This window comes from Poecile atricapillus, unplaced genomic scaffold (genome assembly GCF_030490865.1).
Source record: "Poecile atricapillus isolate bPoeAtr1 unplaced genomic scaffold, bPoeAtr1.hap1 scaffold_359, whole genome shotgun sequence".
Classification (NCBI taxonomy): Eukaryota; Metazoa; Chordata; class Aves; order Passeriformes; family Paridae; genus Poecile; species Poecile atricapillus.
This window is the reverse complement of record NW_026709154.1, coordinates 1-27399: the sequence shown is the minus strand read 5'-3', so window position 1 is coordinate 27399 and position 27399 is coordinate 1. Positions and strand designations below refer to the sequence as shown.

The following is a 27399-nucleotide window of genomic DNA, read 5'->3' as shown; positions in this document are numbered from 1 at the left end:
TGACTCAATATTTAACAGGCACATCCTTATACAAATTTCTTGTGAGACAAAGCAACAATACAGTTCACTAACCAAATTTTATGCTCTATGTACCTGGTGTACCAAAAACATCAGGGGTACCATAAATTCAAAAATCTGTCTTCACTGAGCAGCTCCTGCATGGAAGCACAACAGCCAAGTAGTACAAAATATGTCTGTTGAAAGATCAGTGAAGATTCTCCCTGAAAGTGCCAGAGTTTATTTTCATACTTGGGGAAGAATGGCTGAATAAGTAATCTCTAATCATGACTGTCTACATGAAATTAAATTCTTACTACCTCAGCCTCTGCCTGTGGCCTTTCACTTTATGAAAGTATTGCAGCAGCTGGTATACAATCTACAGGGCTTTTGTGCAATTTTGCAGGTGCTCAATGTCAGTTTATAAAAATACATACATTCTAAAGGCAATTCCCAACAGGAAAGAGAGCAGGTCAAGCCCAGAAATATTGTTTGCAAGCAATAACAACCCTAGTGCACAGCAATGCAGACGGTAAAGACTTCAGGTCATAAAAAGTGTTCAGTAAGCCAAAATAAAAACAGGGTTTAAGAAGTGTTTTTTGTTTATAAAGAAAATGAAGAAGACAGACTATTCATTAAATATAAAAGCAATTTTATAAAAACACATCAGAATTTTATTGCTTGAAGAATACAGCATATGAAAAAGCACAAGAATGTCCAAAAAGAAAGGTCACAAAAATTCAAACATTACACCATACATACCAGATGCAGTAAAATGTTAACCTGATTTCTGCATCAGAAAAGAAAGGTGTGAAAATATACCTAGTATTATTTAGAAGGAAAAGACGTATTTAAAATAGAAAGTGTGAAGGTGTTACAGTACAAATTAGAAAAGCCAACACTGCACATTAACATTGTATCACTAGACTAGATTTTCTACCTTTGGTACTTAAACCTTTACAGAAAACCACTTCCTCAGTCAAACCTTGCCTAACATATTTTATGTAGTATCCAGGAAAGATGTTGGTTTTTTTTTTTTTTTTCTCTTTAAAACTTAAACATTCAAACAAATACTCTTCTGCATTTTCACTGCATTACTGCTTTTAAAGACATGTTCACATTTATTCAATATGCAACTTAACACATCTCAAATTTAAATCAAAAGTCACTATGTGACTGAGATCTGAACACATGCCAATTGGATCTTGTTCAGATATTTACATAAAAATGGGCCCACCATTTGCTGTTTGCATTCTTATGTAAACAGACTGCTGCAGCCCTTCTCAAGAATTCTAACTAGGGCAACTCGCTGAGGATGGAAGTTGATAAAACCATCCACATTGTTAGAGAGTTATGGGGTCATCTACAGCAGCATGCAAGTGGCTTTTCTAGTCTGCTCAGATTAGTGTACCAGAAGATATGCCAGTATTACTTCAAGTAACACATTAAAACTCAGCAATGGACACTACTGTGCTTTATTTCAACACAAAGGACAGCTGCTCATCCATTAAATCAACAGAACTATCAAAAGGACAAGTACATCATTTCTGTTTCATGTATTGCTGCTGATCACTCTTGGGGAACAGTTTATCAGAAATCTAGACTTACCTACAAACCAATCTGAGTGAAGAAAATGTTGTCTTTCAACAAGGTATCTTAGTAATCCAGTGGCAATCTAGTCTGGAGAACGTTAGCATTATGCTGACAATGACTAATCAAGGTTAAATAAATTCTCTCTTTTATGACAAACACACTGTTAGGGTCAGCTTTTGCCTTCTTGGGCTTGAATACTTAATCACTCCCTGTCACATCAGCAGAACAAACAATTTTGTTTCTTTAAGTTCCAGCTTTATATTTCAACAATATGCATAAATCTGGACTACAAAATATCATCAACAACAGTTAACATTAAACTGGAGTGAAGTAATAGAAGAGTTAGTTCTTCAAACCAGGCAGTCTTTGAAGTGAAATACTCAGGACTGTCAAAAGGATGTCATAATAAAACCATGGGTTTATTTTTTTTCACCCCTATACAAAAAAAAATTACTGAATTTGTACAACTCCTATTAAACATACCTTTTCCTAGCTTGGTGAAAATGTATCATTTTCAAATTTTAACAAGTGTGGTGTTTGAGCATATATAATATTTATTGCCATATACATCCTCATTTTAAAAAGAACTAAGAATTCAGACTCCTCTATGCTGAACTCTACTTTTTTCCCATTAACAGATTATGTCTACTGTACCACTCCCCCAAAAAACAATTAAAAATTCTAAGTAAGATTTTATAGTTTAGTTAAAAGGGAAGAAATGCAAATGTGGATTTAGAGCTTTTTGTATAAATCTCACTATATTTTATAAACATGTTGTTTATTGTAACACTGTTTATTGATCAAATAAATGACGCACTGCTATCTAAAATTTCCATATACACCATTAAAAATCCAAAGTTGATATGATACTGAACCTTAAATCTTCAAGAGTTCAAAAAAGACAGTTTATACATGTACAGCACACAACAGCAGACACCCCTAGAATACCAACTGCCAGTCCACAATGCATACAAACTTACAGGTAAGCATTCATTTCACTGTTTTCGTTGTGCAGGAAATGTATTTCTTAGTAAGACAACTCAGCTGGTGATTTTCAGATATCATCTTCATCATCTTCATCCTGAGAAGATCCTGCCTGATTGGATGCACTGGCTGAGGCAGCAGCGAGCTGTGCCTGTTGAGCTGCTTGTTGCATCTGTAGCCATTCCTGCTGTGCCAGTTCTGCTTGCTGTTGTCTAGCCTAGAGACATGAATTTAATTGTTAAGGCCATAAATAGCTTGTGAAGAAACTCTAGAACACATTCTCTTCAAACACATTTTTATCTGTACCTGTAGATTCCTTTTTTATTTTTTTTTATTAATTTCATATGCAAAACCACATTGAGAAGTACCTTAATTATTTGTATGAACAAGTTTAGCTATATTCTGTCTTCCTCTGAAGACACCACTGTTTGGAGGCATTACACTTACAAAAACAACAGACAGAAACTAGTGTACTTAAGTTCCACTATAAGGACTGTGCTGAACCACTAACTAATGAAAAATTTAACTGAGGCAAAGCAAAGGAAACTTTAGACATCAGTTTCAAGGGATCTTAACATTTAATCACAGTTCAGAGACGAGAACAGCACTGCTTTGTTGATTACAAATAACAAAACTTCCAATTATGAAATCATCCAACTGAACCACAGAGGCACACATTATCACAAAAACAAAGCAAGCCATTATCTTACTTTGCTAAGCAATCTTTGCAAAACAGAGCAGAGCAAGTCTTCTCAAATTCAGGTATGATAACTGAGGATGGCTTTGCTACAGAAAGGTATGGACTTCTACTGAAAAGTAGAAGAGATTCTACCACAACATTTCAAATAGCCCAGAGTTTGCACTTGTTTTTTGTTAACTCTTGTTGATTTCAGCAATACACTAATTGATTGTGTTAAAGTTACAACTTCAATTTCTATTTGGAGTGAACATTAAGAAAAAGGTCCCAAAATGTAGTTTTCAATCTTTTTCATTCTTCTGTTTTTAGAAGTCATCACTAAGACTACTGCACCCACTGAATTTTCTTATTTTTTTCCCAAAGCATCAAATTTTCTTTCAGCTCCGCAAAGTGTAAGATGCCAAAAGATAATGTTTGGAAAAGAATCAAACCCTGTTGTTCAACATAGCAATGTAAAAAAAAGCAGAGTATTCTTGTATTATTACAAAGTGCTGCATTTTCCTCTGTTCTAGCAGTGAAAAAAATTACAGAAGTAGAAACCTCAATGAAAACTTTTCAGTATATCAAACTTCAAGTGGTAGCACAGCTACAAGGGCTGGAAAACAATTTAAGACATCATAGAGTTTTAAAGGAAAGGCAGCAGCATCTGTCCACATAGGAAGGCACAAATACTTATCAGACAGGAGATAACAAAACGGCTCCCTAGTGACTCTGTCCAGTGAAGTTTACTGTACACACAGAGAGCTGATGCTCCAGGAAACAGAGGCTCAGCACTTCACTCTGGAGGCATCACTTTGTCAGTGCCCACCCTGCCACATCTGTAATGATAACACTTCACCATTTCAGAAATGGGAAGAGAAAAAAAAAACACATACTGAAGAATTCCATTGAGTTGGACTGACCAAGAAGCTCTATAAGCACCTGGTAAACTTAACTAATTTACTAAACAACTCCAGTTAGGAAAACTCAAAAAATCCCCAAATTTATGAAGACCATTGTGTTGCACAAAAACTTAGACATTCCCCTAACTTGAAATATTTACAATCATTCAAGCCAGAAGTGTCAAATATTCATAACACTAACAGGCAGGCATTTCAAAAATAGAACAAGAAGCCAGCATTAGTATCATGCTCTAGAATATTAAAAAGATTAACACAAATAAATAAGCATGCACTTCTGTAACTATTTTTAAGACTAATTACAGTATCTCCAACAGCACATCACAGCTACTATTTTTGAAAAATGAGACTGTCATCCTTGAATCTAAGGAAACATTTTCCATATTACCAAACGCTATTTTTAAAAAACATTCATACAATCTTGTCAAACCGGCATGCTTTGTCTTAAATTAGAAGTTAAGGCACAGTAACAGAACTTTAAAAGAATATTCTTAAAATTGTCATTCCTTAGACAAAGTGTGGCTTGCATAAGGAGGTTTCAGCAATTATTTTTATGTGTTTTTTTCAGTGATACTGTGGAGCTAGTATTCCCTTAATAAGCCTTGGTTTTGCTGCTTTTTTATTTTGTGTATCATGCTGAGTTACTTACACAAAATGGTAAGTAAAAAACAGGTATCAAACTTCCTATTTGTAAATCTTACCTAAAATCCAGAAGCAGCCACATTGGTCTTTCTAATTTAGTACAATCAAACAAGAGTTAGGCACATGTGACTTGATCATAACTAGTTCACTGCAATAGCTACATGGTATGCTGAAATTTTAAATGCCTTAAAATTCATCACGCAATAGAGATTAAAGTAGTTGGTGTGTCATAAGATGAAAAACAACAGTTTCAGCAAGATACAAGTATTGCAAAGGGGAGAGAGGTCACAGTAATCAGACATTAACTGAATAAGCATTTTCATCAGAGGAAACCAAAGCAAGCAGTGAGAAAATAAGACTCTGGCCTTGGTAAAGAGAAAAAAGCAATACCAGATAACTTTCTCATCTCTTAGTTTAGAGAATGGTCTTGCCAAACTAAGAGAGTAGTCAAGAGAAAGATGGTGTAGGAAGACAAAGAAAATCAGGTTTTAGTCAAACTGGGAGATGTGCAACTATCTGGGAAAGTTGGAAGAGGATAAGGCTGGGGTGAAGGAAAATGTGTGTGTGTCTGTGTTAGTACACTATTTGCAGGCAAATGCTTTTGCCATGCCTCAATGGTCTCTTTAAAAATTTATGCATGAATTCACTCAATTATAATCTTGCCACGAATAAAGTTTCTTTCCAAGTATCAGAAATAACATTTGTGCACTGATGGTCATAAACAGAAAAGCTATTTTCACTTTTTAATGCTTCACAATGGGTAATTTCCTAGGAAACACCTGTTATTTTATTTCCTCAACTAATTCTTAATGTATTCTCTATGATAGACTGGAAATACCCAAGTAGCAGCAAAACCCCATGCTTTTTAAAGCTAGAATATGAAATATGTTCACATACAAAGTCCTATATGTCAAATCACAGATGTAACAAGTAGCAGCTTCTTATTTGTTGACTTCACATTCCTCAATTCAAACAGGCCAAGGTCAATACATTCCACATGCCAAATCAGTTCACAAGGAAGGGGATACTTCTTGAGGTGTGCACATGTTTGTGTGGCCCTAGACCTGCAGCATTAATTATTCCAACCTCACCAGGACAAGCACTGCTTCACTTACTTGTGCAAATAATTCCTGTTGCTGCCTTAGTAGCTCTTCTTCCGGAATGCCGAGGTTCTCCAAGCGTGAACTGGCCTTTCTTCTCTTTAGTGCTACTGTTTTGCATTCTTGTAAGACCTCTTTTACTTCACTGATATAGGAGCCAAACCCCAAACTTTCTAGTGCTAGAAAGAAACAAAAAAAAAAAGAAAAAAAAGAAAAGAAAAGGCATTGTTTACCTTTTACAAAGCTTCTGATAATGGATACTGATTTTTTTACTTAAAAGAAAAGCAAAATATTTGGTAACTTTCCTATCATCTGGTGACAAAAATCTCTATTCTTAAAAAGATCTGACAGCTATTTTCCCCTCTCTCTTCTGCTACGTTCTTTAGGAATTCATGTTTTTAGGCTAAAAAAATTAAGGGTCATCAAGTACAACCAAAGAAGCTTGCACTTGCAGAGGATGCAGGGCTTTCAGATACACTTTGTTAGAGACAGTCATTATTCTCCAAAAGACCTCTTTTTCCCATCCTTTCTGTATTAGAATTGACATAATTTATACAGCTAAGAAGTCCTTCCTATCTGAATTTCTATCTGAATTTTCTCTCAGTGATTCTACCTTTCCAGTTTTTGCAAGTCTTCAGTAGAAGGTAAATTAGCACGCTATAACAGAGCAGAAGTGACACATGTAAAATGATCACAAAACCTTCAAAAAGGCAGAAATAAATAATATTATGTTGGGTTGCTGAATTTTAACTTTTGTCTTTTAGTATCTAAATTCCTATATATAAGATGCATAGTTCACACATATAAAGCTATATAAAGTTATGTGTAAGCTCTTCATTGTTATTTATTTATAATTTATTTATAATATTTATTATTTCTGAACAGAACCCCTTCTATTTATCTCCACATTAAAATGTATTATGAAGCTAAAATCTTGCACTTTTATCTTTTATCTTTTTTAATCTTGCCCAAAGAAATTGTTAAGGCAGCTATATCCTGCAACAACACTTTTTTTAAAGAATGCAAAGGTAGCAGAAAGGATGATAAAAAGCCAGGTAGCACATGTGACAAAAGGCAGTTTCCTCATGCACCATTTAGTATGACATGCCTCCACACACACCCAAAGTGAACCTATTGCAGAATATACTGGAAACATTACATAAACACCAGTTATACTAGAAACAAGCATCAGTTTAATAAAATACATGGTTAATTTTCTAGCATTTACACAATTCAGAGTTTACAGTACAAGAGTTGTTTTAACCTTTATCTTCAAACTTTTGTGACAAGCTATTTAAGAAATAGCACTAAACTGCACAACAGAAATCAACAGCTTGTTACAAACAAGATCTTACTTACAGAAACTCAGACAATATCCTAACACTAGTTCTGGAAGCAACATTTTCCTAGCCATAATTACAGCAGCATGTCATTGTATCATAATCTAAACAATAGCCCAAAGGTATTCCCTAAGTTTTCAGCTTCCAATTTGTTCTAAGGAAGACAATTCACACTGTCTTCAACAGGGCTGTGGGTGCTGCTCTCTAGTCATACAGCACTAGCTTCCCTTTAACAGAGAACACCTGGCAAAGGAATTCACATAATACTTATTTCTTAAAAAAAAAAAAAGGAAGTTAAAAGACAAACTGATTTAGAGATAATCAAATTACTTCAGAGACAGTATGCCAGTTCAGCCTCAGCCCACACACAGACACTGGAAACACTTCTTCCAATTAACCCACAGTTTCCAGGAGAATTAACAAAAAACTTCAGAAACTTGTTTCATCCAGCCTCAGCAGAGAGGAGGCAAATCCATGTCTCATAGTCCAGAACTGGTTATCTTAATACTTTACAGATATTTAAGAAGTCATTCAATTTTAAAATGCAAACAGTATATATAGTAAACTTTTGTAAGCCATACTTGTTTAACCAAACTGAAGAAATCTACAAGTCTAATGTCACTAAGGAAAACCATGATGGCAAAACCAGAGGTCAACCAGGGTTGGCAATCTGATGCAGAGTATGAACAGCTGCTGAGTCTGAAGTTAGCAGCAAGATGGGTTTTTACAGAAATTTTACATGGTCCTTAAAAGAAAATAAATTAATAGAAAGGACTTAACAATTGTGTATTATATATAACACAGACACATACAAAAATAAATTTCAAAACCCCCATGTGATACAACCAAGGCAGATTTTTACAATTATTCAATATGACAAAGCTATGAAGAACCATATATGCATCATAAATCTCTTGCATCAAAATTCTACCGCCTGTGAAAAAACTGACAAAGTTTACCATCTTCTTGGAGCACATGAAGGCTTACAGAACACATGAATGGAAGGAATATGAATCTCTTTACACCACCATGGTGCTAAAATGTGGGACAAGTGATTACTCCTCTATCAGAGCTGCTACTTCATCAAAACTCAAAGGCTTCCTATTTTTTGAGCCTTTAAACATGCCATCCTACCCAGACTGCTGAAAATTCAGTATCTTCCTGAGGCTAGAATTATCCCACCAAATATAAACAGCTGAATTCCAAAACATAGCATCTGGGGGGATAACACAACTCATATTTACAAATACCACATCACAATTATCCTTTCCCTGGTTTCCTCCTACTCTTAATGACTTCATAAAGGTGCAGGTCTCTGAGTAATCAGTGACACATAGTTAGTACTACTTTTATTTTATAAAATCAAGTTGTTAATATCTGAGACTTTTAAATTTTTATGCTCCTTTTAAAGAAAAAAAGAACTTCCAAAATAAAATCCCAAACATCAACAGCTGTGTGGGATTTTTTTTTTTTAAATTAAGTGATAATATACATACTGTCAGTATCCTAACAGTTGATTAAAAGAAGTGACAAGACTTGACATCAGTCCACAGCCTACCTTACTCTACAACAGTTCCATGTTGACCAAGTAATCAAAGTAACCAACTTCACAAAAAAGGTGATTTTACAAGTCATCATTTTCAGAATTCAATGAAAATTTAATTTCTCATAAAAAGTCTGCTTTGTCACAGGTCATATAACACTCAAACAATTCTATTTTCTGTTCCAGGATGGAAGAACATTCATTTGCTTACTAGAGCTACAGATTCACAGCTGGGTTCCTGATGGTGGAATTCAACAATAAACGTGGAGCTCTCCACTTACAACTATTACATAGCCTTGATGCTTTTGGGTACTCTCCAAGAAAGCTGTCTTGCATTTTGTTACCAATAGTAAGTGTTGGCATAGTCTGAGAACATCTATCAAATCAGATCTCTAATGGGATGCAAGAAGCCTCTGCTTTCCCTTCCCTATGCTGTAGACAGCACTGTGCCAGTGCTACCACACAATAAAACACAGGAAGGACCTCATCTATCTGAAGTATAACCCAAGGGTAGAGAGAGTTCTTCGTCAGCAGATGGCCACACAACCACTTTAACAGTGCAGCAAAGGAAGGGGTGTCTCAGGCAGCACTGTGCCAAACACCTAAGCTCAGTGACAAAGTGCAGTTTCACCTCACCTCTAATACAGTCCAGCAGCAGTGTCACCAGCTGCAGAGTGCCTCTTCCCCTTCTTCTGGCCCAGCAAAATACTCTTCCTACTTCTTGTTCCCAGTCTAGTAACTTCTTGTTTACAGCTCGTCAGCCAGCAACTCACCTGAGAGGAAACCCTGCTCTGCCCTAAATTCTCAAAAGCCTCAGCGTCGGTGGTATCTGCGGGTGCCAGATGCAGCCCTTGGAGGGCACAAAAAACTCCTCTCAGCAGCACCCTGTGCTTATGTGGACCAGGTGATGGCTGTCAGCCTCATCTGACTTCTAAGCATTCAGAAAGAAAAAGATACAAGGATGGCCACAGCAAACAGATTCAAACTGCCTCATTTGTTAGCACCGGTGTCATGAAGCTGGAGTAGGAGGCATTCAAAATAGCAAGTATCTAGAATGTATGAAGATGGATGAAAATGCTGAAATACTCTACCTATACACACGATCACTGTTTCCAAAACTGATAACCAAAACCCTCAAACCTCACAGAGGGATCCTCTGCCAACTGACAGGCATGTGAAAGGAGCTAATAGCAGTTAGAGCTTCCTTAAACATAAGGACAGCAGAAAATCCTTTCCATCTCTAGAACATTACAAAAATGGATACACTGCAAAATTTTACCAGAAAGTATAGATTTAATTTGAAAATAACTTTTCCTAACTCTAAGATGCGATAACACAAGGACATAGAACCCAGCAAAATACTTGGCATGGGACCATCTGCTGACATTATGCACAATCACTTTAGTTTCAATTTCTCTTCCAAAAAACCCAGACCAAGTCTAGGACAGTGATAGGTGAAATCTTTTCTATGGACCACCAGTACTGGGCACAAAACACTCTCACACGTAAACCCTTTATTGCCCTCAGCCTTAAAGATCGTGTCTATTCCTGTGTTAAGAACTAACCTCAAACATTTTTTGTGGTGACTTGAAGAAATCCATGTATTAAAGAGCACCACACCTAAAGTATGCTCCCATGGGCAAGCACAGGTTTTACTTTACATCCTAGGCTTCTGTGATGGAACTACTTTGCTAAACTTTCAAGCTTACATGTATTTAATTTAACATTAAAGTTCATGCATGCTACATATTTTCTTTTGCTGTTCATGACCCAGTCAAGTGCTTGAATATCTTCTGGTGAGCAAGGTAACAAATTTCAAGCAAACCAATTTTTTTCTGTTGTTTCAAACAGAAAATATTGCTTAAAAAAAAAAATCATACAACAACATTTTTAAAACTAACTTGATACCATCACAGCCCTGAAAATAGCTCTGCTACAAATGCTGCTGTTAATATCTCTCCTAGACAGCCGAGTAAAGTACTCTTTCACTACTGCTGCTATAAATTTTTTTGTAGCAGACACTGGTATCAACAACCCTGGCAAAAGAAACAAAGCAAATGAGTTCTGACAAACGATGCCTAATGCAGACTTCAGGTTGTGACAGAATTTAAAGAAAAACAAACGAGACAGATAGAACTCGCCTTTTATTCAAGCAAGCAGAAGTGCAAGTCAACAGCACAGAAAGATACAAGGACATAGGTCACGTTTAAATGCTTTCTGCAACAGATACGAAGATCCAACGTTAAACAAGGAGACGGTAAGGACAGCCCTAAAGAAATATACTCTTTAGAGATTCCAGACAAGACTAGCATGGAATAAAGCCTGGGCCCCACATAATCAATCTCCAACTAGAAAGACATTTACTACATTCAGAATCTTAAAACACGTTGCATATCCATTCGAAAAAGCAGACCTTGTTTCACAGGTACGAGGAAGAGATCTGGTGACTTCACTCAGAGCATCACAGGCTTCTCTGAAGCACAAAATCAAAGCTGGTCCTGAGCACACCCAGCAGCCGCTCCAACCACACAAAGACAACCTCTCTTGCAGTGCGACTGGCAAGCCGGACAACACACGCTTCTCTCTCTCTCTTACGAGACCCTGCCTTTTGTGTTCCACGTAGCTACAAGCAACCGGAGAGGAAAAAGGGGCAGCGGGACAGGAGCGGCTCACAGGTGTCCGACCCGGCAGCGGCACAGCGCCCGCGGAAGCTCACCTTGTATGACATGCTCCGGGGATATAGTTTTCTTCTCCGATTTGTTGCAGATCTCGTTGGCCTCGGAGGAGATGAGGTGGATGAATTCAGTGCAGCAGTTGACCACCAGCTCCCGGGCGTCGTTCGCCACGCGGACGTTGGGCAGCGTCTCTTTGATCATCTTGTTGATGGCAGCCCTGGGGATGGTGAGGTCGTCGTCGTTGCCGGACGACGAGGCCATCCTGGCTGCGCTCGGCTCACGGGCTGCGCTCAGCACCCGCGCGGGGCTCCAGGGCGCGGGGACCCGGCGGGGGCGGGCGGGGCCGCGGGGGGCGACGTCGAGGAGGGGCGGGGGACGGCGGGGGCCGGGCCGGGGGTCGCTGCCGGGCTGGGGGGTCGCGGGGCCGGGAAGCGCTGCTCGAGCTCAGGGCTCCCTCGGCCGCGGCGCCTGCCACTGCCGCCTCCGCCACATCCTTCGGCCGCCGGCGCCGCTGCCTTATGACCAGCCCGAGGAGAGGCGAGCGGCGGAACGCCCCGCGAGCGGCGCGGCTCGGCTCGGCTGGCCCCGGCCGTGCGGCGGCCGCGAGGCGGAAACGCTCCGACTCCGGCTCAACCTGCGAGGGACGGCGCTTCCGCCGGAAGCCGGAACAGCTTCCGCCGCCGGCAGCGCCGGAAAGGCCGCGGCGCCACGTGCGGGCGGCGGCGGCCACGGCGGCGGCGAGGGGTCCTTCAGCCGCCCCCCTCCGCCAGGAGCTGCGCTCGGGCCCCACACGCCCTTCCCCTCGGTTACGGCAGTAGCAGGGGATCTGACAGCCCCGCCAAGCTTGTCCCTGAAGCAGGACGGGCTCGGCGCTTCATCTGCTGCGTATTTACGACTTGCAGGCATGGCTGGTTTTCCTCGGCAGCCATCTATTACAGTGTATTTTCTGTTTTCGCTCACTCCATAACCAGTAGTGTGAGGGAGAAATAACCAGACCACAATAGTGTTTGTGTAAGGCCCATTAGACCCACAGTCCTGGTCTTGCCTTGCTCTGTACTGCAAAGGAAAAAAACTTGCAGGGAATGCAGGCCAGGGCGAGCTGCAGTGCAGAGACAACCACAGCTGAGCGACACTGAGGGGCTCCTGACAGGCCCAGCCCTTCTGTGGTGTCTCTGTCCAGCACTGAGCCGCAGCAGGTGACAATGACATCTCGGGCTGCAGAGGGGCGATTTGCCAGGCTCCCTTCAGCCCCGGCAGCACTGCTGCCATTCAATTCCCGCTTTCTCCTTTCAAGCCTCGCTGCTGTTCCCACCTCTCTGCCACCCATACGCTGACGCTGGGCTCCAGACACCCGGTGTTTTGCCGGAGGTGTGAGCTGGGAACGTGTTTGGGGCCTCCAGCTGTGCACAGGGGCTGCTGCGGATGCTCTCGTCCCCGCAGTCCCTTGCCTGCTGGCCCGGGCTCGCCCTGCATGCCCCTGCACCTTGGGTCCAACAGAAGGGCCACAAGAGCAGAGCAAGCCCTGCATTAGCTGTGTTAGCCCTGCCGTGTTCGGTACGCGCAGGAGCTTTGAGCTCCTCTGGGGAGAGGCAGGGCGGGGCAGGGCCGCTGCAAGTCCCAGCACGGAATTAAGATTTTGGCTTTCTGAGACGGTATTGAAGGAAAGAAAAAATCAGTTCCTGCCTGGCGAGTGAGCTCCAGCTGGGCTCTGTGGGTGAAACAAGGGCAGCAGCTGGAATGTGCTGAGAAACTGCAGCCTGGAGGCCCGAGGGACACCCGGCCTTTGCCTCAGCGCAAAGGGGGCAGCCGGCAGGGCCGGGGGCCAGGGAGCTGGAATGCCGGGCAGGAACAGGAATGCCGGGCAGGAGCTGGAATGCCGGGCAGGAACAGGGATGCCGGGCAGGAACAGGGATGCCGGGCAGGAGCTGGAATGCCGGGCAGGAACAGGGATGCCGGGCAGGAGCTGGAATGCCGGGCAGGAGCTGGAATGCCGGGCAGGAACAGGGATGCCGGGCAGGAGCTGGAATGCCGGGCAGGAGCTGGAATGCCGGGCAGGAACAGGGATGCCGGGCAGGAGCTGGAATGCCGGGCAGGAACAGGGATGCCGGGCAGGAACAGGGATGCCGGGCAGGAGCTGGAATGCCGGGCAGGAACAGGGATGCCGGGCAGGAACAGCACTGCAGCCCAGTCACCCTGCTCGGCCTCAGCCCACTTGGAGGACTAGGACTGAGAAAAAACTAGGGAAAAGACCTGCTCTACATGGTAGAATTTTGGTTTAACACATGCTTATTAGGATAGCTTGGAACAAGAGGGTTCTGTGTCAAGACACTGAAGGTACCGAAGGCATTAAGTGGATTGAGATTACTTATTACTGACAATATTTTGTTTTCAAAAAGTAGTACCCAGACAGTAAGAAGGTATTTTAAGATGCTTTAAAAATATATTTTATTGTTCACTAAGTGCAATATGCTAGTAACCATTGCATATAAAGGAAGCATTCAGAATATTAGAAGTATATATGATTAATAAATATTCTACTTGTTATATTTTAAGATTTATGAGACTTTCTCTTATGTTGCTGATAAATAGATCTGACTTCTGGAAATGAGAATGCCAGTGTGTGATTGAGGGATTACTATACTGATTCTATCCTAATAAGTAAAAACATATTTTTATTATATTAAGAATCTAAAATAGTTTGCATACTGTACACCTCTCAGTGTGAATTATATCCAAGTAAGTAAAGGAGGTCAGGTTAATGTTGAATACACAAATATCAGTCAATGTTCATGTTCCTAAGAACACATCTCTGCAAAAAGCAAACACTAAACAGAATAAAACTATAGTTAGAGAATTTTAGTTCCAAGGTTCTGCAAATGGTAACATTCAAGAGATACACATTGAAATTAATATCTTAGCTGAGCTCAAACATCTTGCATGCCTTTTCATAATTGCAGACCAAAGACATTTGAATAACAACATACTGTGTCATCAGTAGCTACAAGAAGTAATTCCAATTTGCACAGTATAATCTCATAATTATTGTGAGGGCTTTCCCAGGTCAAAGCTCTTTCTGCTTCTCCACCGTAGCAATTTGATGAAGTTGAGACTTGCACTGAAGATTTTGTCATGCTGAAAAACCATTTTGTAGAATATATCAATGGGTAGATCTCCATTTGGATCTGCATACTTCAGAGTTGTCATTGGAGTATACAAGGTGTTGGTCTGATGGCGAAAAGGTGGATTTTCTGCAAGAATTATCTTTACTGTGTGCTGTAGAGAAGGAGAAATAGAATTTTTAAATAACCTTTACCAAGACAGTAAAGTAAAAACCCAATTTTCAGTTAAACTGTGGAAAAGTAGACGAATAAAGTGCTAGAATTATGTAAAACCCTGTATATAGTTTTATTAGAATATCATTAGAATTTTTTCTTGAAATATTTAAAGCCCATAGGAAGTATTTCTTATTTATTCTTAGTTCTATTTCTGTTTCTCTATACCATGCTGATAGCACCTGACACCTAAGTATCCTGAGTGGTCTTCCAAATTATTGTGGGTTTATATGTGTACAGTAGGTAGATCCTCTCTTTTGCAGTTCACTGGGAAACGTTCAGGACAGTGCCTTTTGCAGCAAGATCTGGAATCTTCAGTTGACACTGAAGCTATTCCTTGCCAGCAAACACCTGAAATCATCATCCTCTCCCACAGCTTGCCTAAACTTGTCTTCCTGCAGGAAGCTCCAAGCACCAGAAACATCCATGTTTCTTTTATTGTGCCTCAGTGGCCTGGGGTGGCTGAGTGAACTTCCCTTAGTGGAGAGATTATGAGTGAGATGGAAAGGACAGAGCTTTACCAGTGTTGGGAACCCTGGCTGGATGTATGGTAACAATGCAGAATATTCAGACTTCACCAGAGGATGTAAAGGGCAGCTAATATCTCAGTGATACTTAGATTACAATTCATAGTTGTCTTCAATACTTCAAATTGAACATTCTTTTGGTATTCTGTAGACTTTTGTTTAAAACTCTGAAAATTGTTTTGAATTTTTAAAAAAACTTTTTAATTGTGTATATTACATTTAATTAAATGGAATGCTTCTACTAGAAAAACCCACCAACCAACCACTGCATTTGTAAATTACAAAGAAAAAGAAGAAAAAATAAAAGATTTTTTAATGAGTTACCTCTGCAACATCTTCAGCACTTTGTCCTAGGCTCTGGAAAATTTGTTTGTAATTTTTAAGGTAAATATTAGTAAACATTTCAGCTGTTTCTTCATCTGCAGCTGAAAGATCCATTTTCATTCCATCTTCAAACACTTTTCTTTCAAACTCTGTAACCACTGGCCCTGGTTCAATCAAACTTAACCTGTTTAAAAAAAAAAAAGTTAACTGGTTGTTGACTATCCTTCATGGAAAACACACCCCTCAATCCTTCTCCAAAAGGAACATTGAAAAGTTGCACTAGCAAACAGTATATAACAGTACCTTCTGTAAAGGCAATCCATTCTGCAGTACTGCTGTCCTGCTCCTCCCACCCATCCCCATACAGCAGTAGAAATCTGCATAGTTTAACTTTCAGAGAAGTGCTGTAATTTAATTCATGACATAAGTGAGCCCAGTTGTTACCTGCTCTCTCACAGCTGTGGAATCTAAGGGTGACTTTTTCACAGGGACTTACCAGATATTAAGAAAAATAATTAATGGATGGTAACAAAATTCATTTCTTTCTGGACCAAATCCTGTGTAGGTTTCTTTGTTTCACATGATAACACTAGAAGTAGCTGAAAAAGATGGGGGAATTGCCCAAACATGGATTTTCTTTGTCAAGCTGTTAGTGTTACATAATTTAAGATCCCATCACTATATAATAATAAAATACAATATAGAGATTTTTACTGTGGGTGGACAGATTCTGGCTGCTGCCAAGTTTGGTATGTCATAGCAAATTACTGAAATACAGTTACTGGTAACATTTTTCCTGGTTCTTTTCTCAGGCAGAGAAAATAACTTTATTCTTCTATTCTCAGGCAGGGTAATAACTCCCAGCCACTGTGTTTATCAAAAACACCCAGTCTTTGGGACTGGGCCTCTTATTAGACTTGAGTTCTTCAGGGGATGTTCTAAAAGCTCTTCTTGAGAACTAAATCAAGCTATTGACCTTCATGGCAGAATTCCAGTTACTGCTGGAATTAAAGCTTTTCTCTTGCATGATTCTTCCCATTACACCTTGAATTTTTCCTATTATACTTCCTTTTATAACCTCCTTTTTGCTGCATCTTATGCTCCTGAAATCTCATTATTTGAGATAATTAATTCACACCATGAATTGTGGTATGTCCTGTGTATCATTACATTTATTTTAAATCCCTCCAAACTTTGCAGAGCATGATTGCAGAATCACAGTTCTGTCTCTGAAATTCCACAACAGCAGCTGTCTTTTTTCCCATAAGGTCTAAATGCTTAGACACACAGAGATGCAATGGACATTAACCAGTTATTGGAGTTAACACAAAGAATAATAGCAGAATTATATGGGTGAATAAACGTGACAAATCAAACCTGAGGATGGTGAACAGACCAGTCTCTTAAATACTGTCTAAAATGTTAGGAATAGTACACCACAGAATGTGTAACATTCTGATGGATTTGCACTTGCTCAGTCTCTCTGATACTTTTTTATCTGTGAATTGCCTAAGAAGGCCATCATCTTTTCTAAGGGGAAAGATCACAGGTTAATAATTTTATTCCTGTGATGTCATATGTAAGAATCTGTTTTCAGAAGTGTTACGTGAACTGTATTTTATCCCAAATTAAATAGTCTTTAACTGTTCAAGAGAACGTGTTTATTTTAACATTTAGATCTTTTTCTTTGCTTATATAATGTGAAGAGTGTGGGCATCTCTATGCCTTTTGTACAGTTTTCAAGGGCTTCTCAGTCTGTTTAGCAGCAAGCTTTAAAGATTTTCTTCCTACCTCTGAATATATTTTGAACTACCTAAAAGACAATTGACACCAGTGGATCAATACCATTTACACCAATGAATCAATGCCATTTACACCAGTGGATCAATACTTACTGCAGTTTGAACTTAAGTGCTTGTATAGCTAAACTTTCGCAGAATCCTTCCACAGCAAACTTAGATGCGGCATAAACATCATTAAATAAGATGCCTGATGGTACAAACAAAACATCCTGAGAATGTGATTTTATCCAACATACTAATAGTTTTGATTTTAAAAACTCATGTGCTTTCCCAAAATTTCTAGTCTTGCTGGGAAAACATTAGAAAAATCCTTGTGTGCACTGAATCTCAATACTAATTTTTGCCTGTGTTCTCAAAGTGGCTTAGTCTAGCAAAGATGCTTGACTAATGCTTTTCCTCCCCCTAGTTGATGCTGTGGTCTCCTTGGATGATATTATTTTGTAGTCTAAGATATGAAAGTGTCTGCACATGTAATACCATCTGCATTATTTATCAGCAAGACTTTTATAGGCTCTAGATGAACACAGAGGCTGAGTGAAATGCAGGAGATACAATTATGCAAGAGATCCAGCTTGCATCTGAGTGACTTAGAGAAAGCACTACAGTCAATCCATTGAGGCGGAGGGTATGTGTCATATTAAAATAACAATTCTTGGAGTTAGATAGAGGACCCTTGCTCGCCAGAATAATCCAGGTAAGATCAATGTCATAGTTGTAATAAATTAAAAAACAAAAAAACAGCTAGAGAGGATGGGACATGAGAGTATCATTGTCTATCAGTAAAATTTGACTTTCAAGTGTTGTGAGATGAGAAACTTTATAAAAAGGTGGTACAGTTGTCCAGGATTAGAGTTTATTCTATTATTATTGTGCAGAGTGTAGTGAAAGCATGTTTGTCTGTTCCCGTAATTTTTTCCAAGAGGAAAGAAAAAATGCTAAGTCCTATTTTCCAGATAATAAAAATATAACAATAATTTTTTAAAAAATTATAGAGTTTAAGTTAAAACACTTAAAAAAATTTTCCCTGCAGGTTTTGTTATTAAAATGCTGTGAGAGTAGCTGTGTAGTAACTAACTAGCTGAAAGCATAAAACCCACCAGGTGCTTTTTATAGTTGGAACTTCAGCATTACAAAGCACAAGAGTCAGATATGCTAGCTCCTACCTCTCATTTTTTCTTTTTTTTTCTTCCCTAAAAAGTGGAAAATTCTGGATTTTGAACACTGATCTATTAGTTCAAGCAAACAGAAAAACCAGCTTTACCTTGTATTCCCATAACACTGCTTATTATAACTATATGCCCACTCTTTCTCCTCTTCATGTCAGGCAAGATCTCCTTCAGGAGTCGAACCAGACCGAAGAAGTTGGTGTCCATCACAGTTTTCATTTCCTCGATGGTCTGACATTCAATAGGTCCAATGAGCCCCATTCCAGCATTGCTCACTGCACAAAATGGGAGACAAGAGCAAGCAAAAACCTCCATAAACATAAATTTGTAATCGCTACTGGAAAGCACTTGCAAGGAATGTGAGGATTAAGGGTTAAATTATCCTAAATAATTCTTAAAGAAAGAATTAAAAGATGTTAGTCACTAGAGCTTTCCAAATACATTTGACATTTCCATATGTCTTTATTTTTAATTGTGCTTTTAATCAATTTACATTATCTGCTATTTTGCATTTTAACTAATTTATTTCTGATTAGCCCTTTCAAAAAAATATATAAAGGGATTACAGGAAAATAAATCAACAATTACTTGTATTTTTTTATAATTCAGTATTAAGAATTGGAAGCTACAGTCAATACCCATAGGAATGAATAGAAATCTTCAGAAATTGATGGACCAAGCCATACTTTGGTCTGTTTTTTGTTTTATTAACATTCATATATCTTCAAGAGGAAGTAACCCCCAACAAAATAAACAAACAAACCAAAACACACAATTCCATTGATTTTTATTTGCCTCCTGGATATTTAAAAGTGAGGAGTGATGATAGGATTGGCATTCTGCTCTAGAAGTAAGACAGCAAATTAGAGTATAATAAATTTTACAGAAATAGTTGTTAAACACTGCTTTAATAATTAATCAGAAAGAAAAAAGGCAGGTCCATAATTTTCTAGTAAGTAAGATTTAATAGTTGATGGTGTAAGCATTTCCACTAAGATACCAATATTTATTTTTAGCAAAACAATAGGAAAATACTTGTTGCTGAATGACTTGTAAAGTACAGTTTCAGTTCTCAATACAAAATGGAAATATTCTTATTTTTTTGCATTTGTTCTTTTTCTGGTGAATTCTGAATGCTGTTGCTTTCTTAGTACAGACAGGTGTTACCTTCATTATAGAAAAGGCTGTGCTTCATCAATAGGGTGGAAAGTCTTGCACATGAAGATGCCAGTTTTCACATTTACTAAAATGATATTGTTTTATCCAAAACACCTCCCTGTGATCAAGTTTCTCCTTTGTAAACAGGGAAAACAAACTTCCCTACTTCATGGAAGCAGGGTGAGATTCAATCCACTTATGTCTGCATGAAGTCTTAAAAATCTTGAACCAAATACACTCTATAATCATTATTACTTTGATAATTTAAAAAATATGCTAATGAAACTTCTCCAGGGTATTTGAGACAATGTTTAATAGAAATCTGGTATCTGTTGATAGCGCACACATCCTGTACTTGCCTAGGATATCAATCCTTCTGTCAGGGATACTATTCACACAAGTTTTAATAGACTGCTCATCACAGACATCCAGCTGTTTAATTTCAAGGGTTTTGCCCAGCCTGTGACCTGCAGCTTCCTCCAGTGGCTCTTTCTTGGCCAGGTTCCGCATTGTGGCGTACACTGCAACACACCAGAAACAACACCAGAAATAAAATCTTTACTGTGACAGTCTCACTGAGAAGTATTAAAGAACAATCCTTTTACATCCAGATCTTAAATATCAGTGATAGAAACCACATAAAAACTAAAAGTTAAAGGTTTCTATTTTCAACATATATTGTCACTAATTTCACAGTCCAGTTCTGAAATCTTCAAGAAACTCAAAAGAAGAATTAAACAGCTATGCATAATGAAGAACATGCAGTGTATCAAGTTAGTACTATCACCAAAATATTCAAAAATGGGTATCAAATCATGCCACTAAATTGTTTTCAGGTACCCAAAACCTGATTCTAGATTCCAGAATTCCCCTTTTTAAAAAAAATCACCACCACAATATTTAGCAGGACAACCATAATTTCATTAAAAAGTGGAAGACATACTTCCTTAGGTTGAAAAAAATACCTGGTTTTGTAAACTACATCTCAAAATTGAAATGAGTTATTATTGCAGCCTAATTCCTCAGAAAGCTGTAGAGCTGCATCCAGTCAGTTAGCAGTAAAATACCCTGAGAGACTGAATTGCCACAGATTGCTGTGTTCACCTTGCCATCCATTTTCAATCATAGCAAATACCCTGCTTTGCAGCAGTAAGACAAATCCCAGCCCCTTTGTTCACCTGCCTACACAGGCTTGGAATAATGAAATGTGCTTGAAGGATAAAATTGCAAATTTGGAAACTGTTTACTTGAAATCATCACTTTGGTCTTCAAAGGGGCACGGGCCTTTACATGTACAGATTTTAGTAGCCAGAAGCAGAGCTAACCACAGCTGTGAATATATACCCAGAGCAGCATAATACTACAGGTATTTTCAGCTATTCATTTTATACTACTGTATTTTCTCATTGTGTATGTGGGTGTACACTATTCAGTTCCAACAGTTATTCCATTTCAATAAAGGTATAGAAATATCATTTGCTTACAGAAAACAGTATATTTTCACTGTATTTTCTTGACAGTAAAAGAGGAAAACGAGCCAGAAACTACTCACCAAACTGAATACCTGTTAGATCACAGAGAAAAAACCAGCACTATCTCAAATACTATGTTTTAATAAAGAACAGATAGATTGTTACCTTTAAATCTTTTCTGTTCATCTTTTGCCATTTTTACAGCTAATGCCAGTCCAATTCCTGAGGAGCAACCTGTAATGAGGACATTTCTTCTTGCCATTCTCTTCACTGAGTGGTTCAATTCTTCAGAGAAGCAACAACATAAATGTAATGACAGCATAATGTGACTGGCCTTAAATACTATCTCCATCTTCCCTGAGTCAACAAATCTGAAAATGCACACCTGGACCTTGCATGATTAAGGGATAATCTCCGACTAAACAAAATAGAAGCAGATGCTCCTACATGTGCCTATAATCTGCATTATCAAAACTCATTAATACAAAATTTGTTTAATCTATAAACTGAGGCACTTGTAAACTACTTGTTTGGGTTTGTTTTTTTTTCAATAGAATAGCCAGCTTGCACAGTACTGGCGGGAAAAGCCTTGCCACAATTACAATTGGTCTGTAGCACTAAGTCCTCCACTCACATCTGTGGAAAGTAAACTGCACCCAGAGTGGGATCCCTCTGCTAAAGCTGTTTAGAATTCCTACACCTACAGCATGCTCCTGGTTCTTCTGCAACAGATTGAGGAATGGATTTCTTCCCTGATGCCTTACTATTGTAAGAGTTCTAATAGGCATTACAGAAAAAGAAACCCAAATTGCAAAATGGTATGTGGATTCTGAAAGAGACAAGTTGTTGGACAGACTCCTCACATTTCCTTTTGGCAGTGCTCCCAACCATGAACAGAGAAAGTAAGCAAGTATGCTGCAGCAGAGAACTGACAGGAAATGTTGAACAGACCAGCTTCACTGCATTCTTGCTGAGACTGAAATCTCTTTCAACACTTCTGATTCTGCAGTTGACACATTTAAAAAAAATAACAGCTAGCCTGATGTCTAGGTTTTGGAGAAAATATTTTGCATATAAATTATGGATTAAAGAGAGGGGCATTTGGGCTGGCATTTCAGTGCAATTCATGTTTAACATACATTAACTGTAGGCATACAACATTCAGGAAGAAAATCAGTCCCTTGTTTCTGTCTTGAGTGACAGGAAAAAAAAATACCTTAATAAGCAATTAGCCTTATGAACAGCATTCAGCTAATTGCAACAACATTATGTATAGTAAAATGTTTTCCAAGAGTCAACAACCCTGTGTAAATGCAACACACTTCAGAAGAATGAGCTTAGTGTTCCAGGACTTACATAGATGTAAATTGATTAGTAACTCAGGAAGAAGTAGGACAGTACAGAAATATTTAACTGAACTTATGTTTAAAAAAGACCATCCTTTCCAAAAATAATAAATTGGCTTGAACAGTGTAAGTGGAATTATTAACTTCTCAGGCAAGCAACAAAATATCTAAAGATAAAATACAATTATGATTCTACTTATTTATTAGGTTTAACCTAGAGTTTAACCAGATAAGTTAGTATACAGACAAAATTTTAGTCCAAATGCTATTTAGCTGATTCAGAGATTAGGCAAATTACTTTTGCTGCTCTTGCACATTTATATTTAGTGCACGTAGGAGGAGCAAATGAGGCTTTATACAATGCTAGTTAGTGGAATTCCACTAGTGTTGTGTTGCAGCTGTAATTAAGATTGGTTATATTTTCCACTTGAAATCCTGGTTTGAAGGGCTTATATATTCCACTGCTTAAAAAAAAATCTGTCTAAAATTTGATGCATACACTTCTAGGCTGAAGGCAAAGTGATGCACAGAAAGAGAGTTAAAAAATAAAAGTAGTTTAATTTGCAATTATTGCACTGGTCAACCTAATTCTAAGGTTTTCTCTTTACAGTTATGTAGAGAAAGAAATACCTTGATTTAAAACACACAATATATTTATTTTAATTGTATGTAAGTAACAGTGGTTTTTGTCACATCATAATTTTCATAATAGCAGAATAAATAATCTGAAACTGCAGAAATACTTTAGATGAGTGTATCTTGACTTGTCAACGGTAGCAGAATGTGTGGCTGGTTTTGTAGAACCACTTAATGTAGAACCCGTGACATTTGTGGAATGTGTTTACATAAAGTGAAAGATCCAGTACTGCCCAAGGAGTCTAGCAAACTGCCACTTGCAAAGTTTCTGGAATACCTCAGGTAAGTTTATTGGCCAAGATACACTTTTAATATGCAAAACACTTAATTGAGGCCTGGTATTTAAACTGAAATACATTTGATTATTTTCCTCTTCTTTACATCAAATAACTTTAGTAACTTAATTTCTGAAGTATGAATCACATGTCTTAATGCACGTAAGTCATGTGTGCATTAATCAGACTTAGACTGAGGCCTCAAAAGCGTATTTGCAGTTCCTGATGTTTATGTAAATATAAAAGTGGGGCCACTAGCCATCTATAACAGCTAAATTGTGTAGTACTTTTGAAAACCTGGAAATAAGTATGTTTTACAATGCATAGTTATGATGTGAATTTAATCTGTGGGAATTTTTGTATGGATTTTCATTTGATCAAAAATATCAAATGAAACAAGCACAAGCTTTATGATCCTGTCCCACAACTCTGCATCTCAAAGATACTTGCATGAAGTAAAGCAAGCAGGTTTTGCCAGTGTCTATGATCAAACCAGTGACCCAAAACATCTTACAAACAGGTCTATTTTAATAAGATGTTGTATCTGCAATGCATACAAAAAAAGATAAAATATTCCCAAACAAGAATTGCTAATAAGGTACTACCATTGTACCTTTGATTAGCAGTGAGATACTAAACAAGTACATAATTTAAAAACCTTGGAAAAAGATGACAGCTGAAATTCATCCCTACAACTTAAAATAAATAAATTTTATTCTGAAGTATAAAAGATAAATTAATATGTTTTTATATGAAGGCAATAATCTCACTAACAGCTGGAAAAATAGAAAGGTTGTCATCTGCTTCAGTACAAATAACTACATTCCTTATTTAGAAATACAGCTTTAAAATGTCCTCTTTGGGTGCACAGTTATGATGCCAGCAACAGCATTTCTGGGTTACTGCTTGTCCAATAGGCAGCAGCTGTCATTTCTTCACAGTTCTTGCACCTGAAACAAAATATCTGTGATTACCATATCAAAATCAATTTTTACCAAGATGTTACTTTTCATTATCAAACCTTATCTTACAAATTCAGAAAAACTAACAGCAGGTCACAAGTCCATAGCTGCCATCTCAAATTCTGATTTATGTTATTTTGTTCACTATTCTTGTAACTGAAGTTGATTTGCTGTCTCAAAAAGCACAACTTACAAATTTTCTGATACCATATTCAGTTCTAGCAGATAAGGAAAATGTTATGCAGAATGTTTTTGAGAAGAAATCTTCATATGCAAATCTCTATAAAAACTTTGTACAGTTTAAATAAGCACTGTCTTTTAAAATAACTCCTCTGCATGAGGCTTAAGTTTTCATGTTGGATTGCATTTTTGTTCTTAAGTTGCTAACAGTTCGGGAAGTGTTTGTAAAAACCCCATCAACAGTAGTATCAAGGTATCAAGTGGAAAAATCCTATAATGTCCACCAACACACAGCAAGGAAAATAGCAGTGTGAATTTAAGCTGTATATAGAAGTAAATGCAGCCAAAGCATGTTTGAGGTTAGGGTTTTATTTTGTTTCTAAAGCTTTACTACCCCTTCCCCTCCTTTTAAAAACAAGTGTATATGCTGGATCTAATTATTCAAGAGTTCATTTATAGACAAAAACAGAGTTTTAGATGTCGTTAGTACATGATACACAGCAGTCATGTTCACATTAGCTAGTGCTGGAGCACAAGAGACTCTATCAGCCACTACTATTTCACATCATATTATACTAAGGTTCCTGCTATAAATTTAAAGAGGTTATATTGGATCACTGTTTATCTACCCATGCTTAGCTAAGTGCTTATTCTTTGAGGCATGCTATACATACTGTACACAAACACTTGTAAGTAGCATATAAGCAGCTTACAGCTTACATATGGAAGATTATTACAGTAATTCCTAATTTTTTTATGTCATACACAATTTTTCAAAAATGTTATAAAAATCACTTTTTTAAGAAGTCAATCATTGCAAGCACTAACTTTTTTCTTACTTACCATTTTAATACAATTTTGCTTCTCATTTCAGGAAGAACTATAGTCACAAAACAACATCAGTTTGCTATAAATCAAATTTGCCTTTATAAAATTATCATTTTTCAATACAGAAAATTACTTCAATTTCCCAGAAAAATGAAAAAGCCATCCTTAATGTTCAGCAAGATATTTTCAGTTCCTTTATTTGGAATATTTACAACTTCTAAGGGTAGCCAAGTGCTGTATTGTTACAAAATCTTCACTGCAGATTGAAGCGGAGTAAGAACAAAGAAAACTCTGTGACCTGGTTATTTTATGAGTCCCAAAGGGACAGAGTGGACCAGAACACAAATCAACCCTCCTAGCAATTCCTTCCCTGAACTAATATATTTTCTGTAATAAACAAGAAAGGCAATGTATTAAGAAAAAAAAGAACGAGACAGACTGTACCCCTGGGCAAGACATACACACTGCCTCTCCACCCCTTTTCCCTAGATAGATTAAGTAATTTATTTTTTAGAACTAGGACAGAAAATTTCTGTGGAAGACTGGTCAATCAATCTGCAATGTGTTACTAATGGAGAAAGTATTTTCTTACATTATGTTAATATACTCAATTTTTAAACAAAGAAGGAAACATAGAATATTCTATGTGGAGCCAGAAGCCCTCTGCAACATATTTCATGTTTTACACAGAATGCTTCCAAAATTCAGTGGCTTTTTATCTACTTCACTACAATTAAAATAAAATTTCATTTCCTTATCCCAAGTCTTGGAAGGAATATGACCAAGTAAGTCTGTTTTCAAAGCCTTTCTTATATATTCTTAGGCCTCTTCCTAAGAATATAGAAGAATTACTTCCTGGTATTCCTTTGCAAAAACAAGACAGTTTGTCTGGAAGGAAAGAGTCTAGTAAGCAATTGTACTGGGGCTAGCTAGGAAATTCTTTCTTTCAGAATCATCCCTCAGGAAAAGTTGGAAATTGCTAATGATATGCGTGAAAGGTAGCAGCAGTCACTGTCCTGTTCTCAAGCATCATCAATAACCTAACAGAATTCAAGATGGAAGAGCTAGCATTGCTTCAATTTGCAGTGAAACAACCTTCATATTCAGCTGTGACAGAGCCAACCCTCATGATCTAGAATACAGACCAAATGCCTTTGGTGTTCACACAGAAATGAGGCTTCTCTGATATCTCACCCTAGGGAAAACAAACACACAAATGCAGCATAACTGAAGCGGCAGAGGCCATCTTGGCTTTGGTGTTTAGCTGTACTTGGAATCATCCTTGACTGAACTTATTTGTGCAAGGAAGCCTGTTTATCTCAGATCCCCTTTGTACTTGTAGAGACTGATTCATGCACCAAACAAAATATTGGTACAATTCACAGAGTTAGCTGTCTTCTCAAGTCCTTCCACACACTCCTATTCATTATGCCAAAAAATTCTCACTTCTCATTCCTACAAGCATGATAGAGCTTTAATGCAATTAATTTTCACAAGATAGGTACCTAAGCCATAAGAAGCTATAATCATATATTGCTTTGTTTAATTTCAACAAAGACCATATCATAGCCAGAAAATCAGGTCCCTAAAGATAATCAGTAATCAAATTTCTCCACAGAAAGCAGACAATTAAGAGTGTACCATTAAATTTGTAATTTTAAAATAATTCAACTAGTTTCACTTCAGGGGATTAAGGTTCAGCAAACACCAGGCTATTAAATACAATGATTCTGGGAGAAGTAATGATATTTACACTAAAGAGACAACCTATAATTTCTTCTAGGCAATACAGTAGTGGCATTAAAAATTGATAGTATGTTGTCTATCCAAGGTATGTTTTACCTTTCCAAGAGCTTCTAGGCTATGTTGTTTTCTTTCATTTTTTTTTTCTTCAGCTGATTTATTTCCTGATTTCTCTGGA

The 27399-nt window shown here is 38.0% G+C and overlaps 2 protein-coding genes across 3 annotated transcripts; both read right to left on the bottom strand.

Moving 5' to 3' along the window:
- Nucleotides 1–632: 632 nt before the first annotated feature.
- LOC131574496 (protein Dr1) lies at nt 633–11821 on the bottom strand. Its single transcript, XM_058828967.1, has 3 exons — nt 11512–11821; nt 5928–6091; nt 633–2791 (listed from the first exon to the last, which is right to left on the bottom strand). Exons 1-3 carry the CDS (start codon nt 11729–11731, stop codon nt 2645–2647), a joined length of 531 nt encoding a protein of 176 aa, XP_058684950.1. The 5' UTR covers nt 11732–11821; the 3' UTR covers nt 633–2644.
- Nucleotides 11822–13931: 2110 nt separating this feature from the next.
- Nucleotides 13932–27364, bottom strand: LOC131574498 (retinol dehydrogenase 8-like). Of its 2 annotated transcripts, XM_058828969.1 has the most exons (7): nt 27321–27364; nt 21417–21536; nt 20135–20300; nt 18717–18892; nt 17549–17642; nt 15654–15837; nt 13932–14743 (listed from the first exon to the last, which is right to left on the bottom strand). In XM_058828969.1, the coding sequence occupies exons 2-7, from the start codon at nt 21511–21513 to the stop codon at nt 14510–14512; spliced, it is 951 nt and encodes a 316-aa protein (XP_058684952.1). In that variant the 5' UTR covers nt 21514–21536; nt 27321–27364; the 3' UTR covers nt 13932–14509. The 2 variants fall into 2 exon arrangements, with proteins under 2 accessions (XP_058684952.1, XP_058684951.1); XM_058828968.1 differs by lacking the exon at nt 27321–27364 and having other exon boundaries at nt 21417–22266.
- Between the last annotated feature and the right edge of the window lie 35 nt (nt 27365–27399).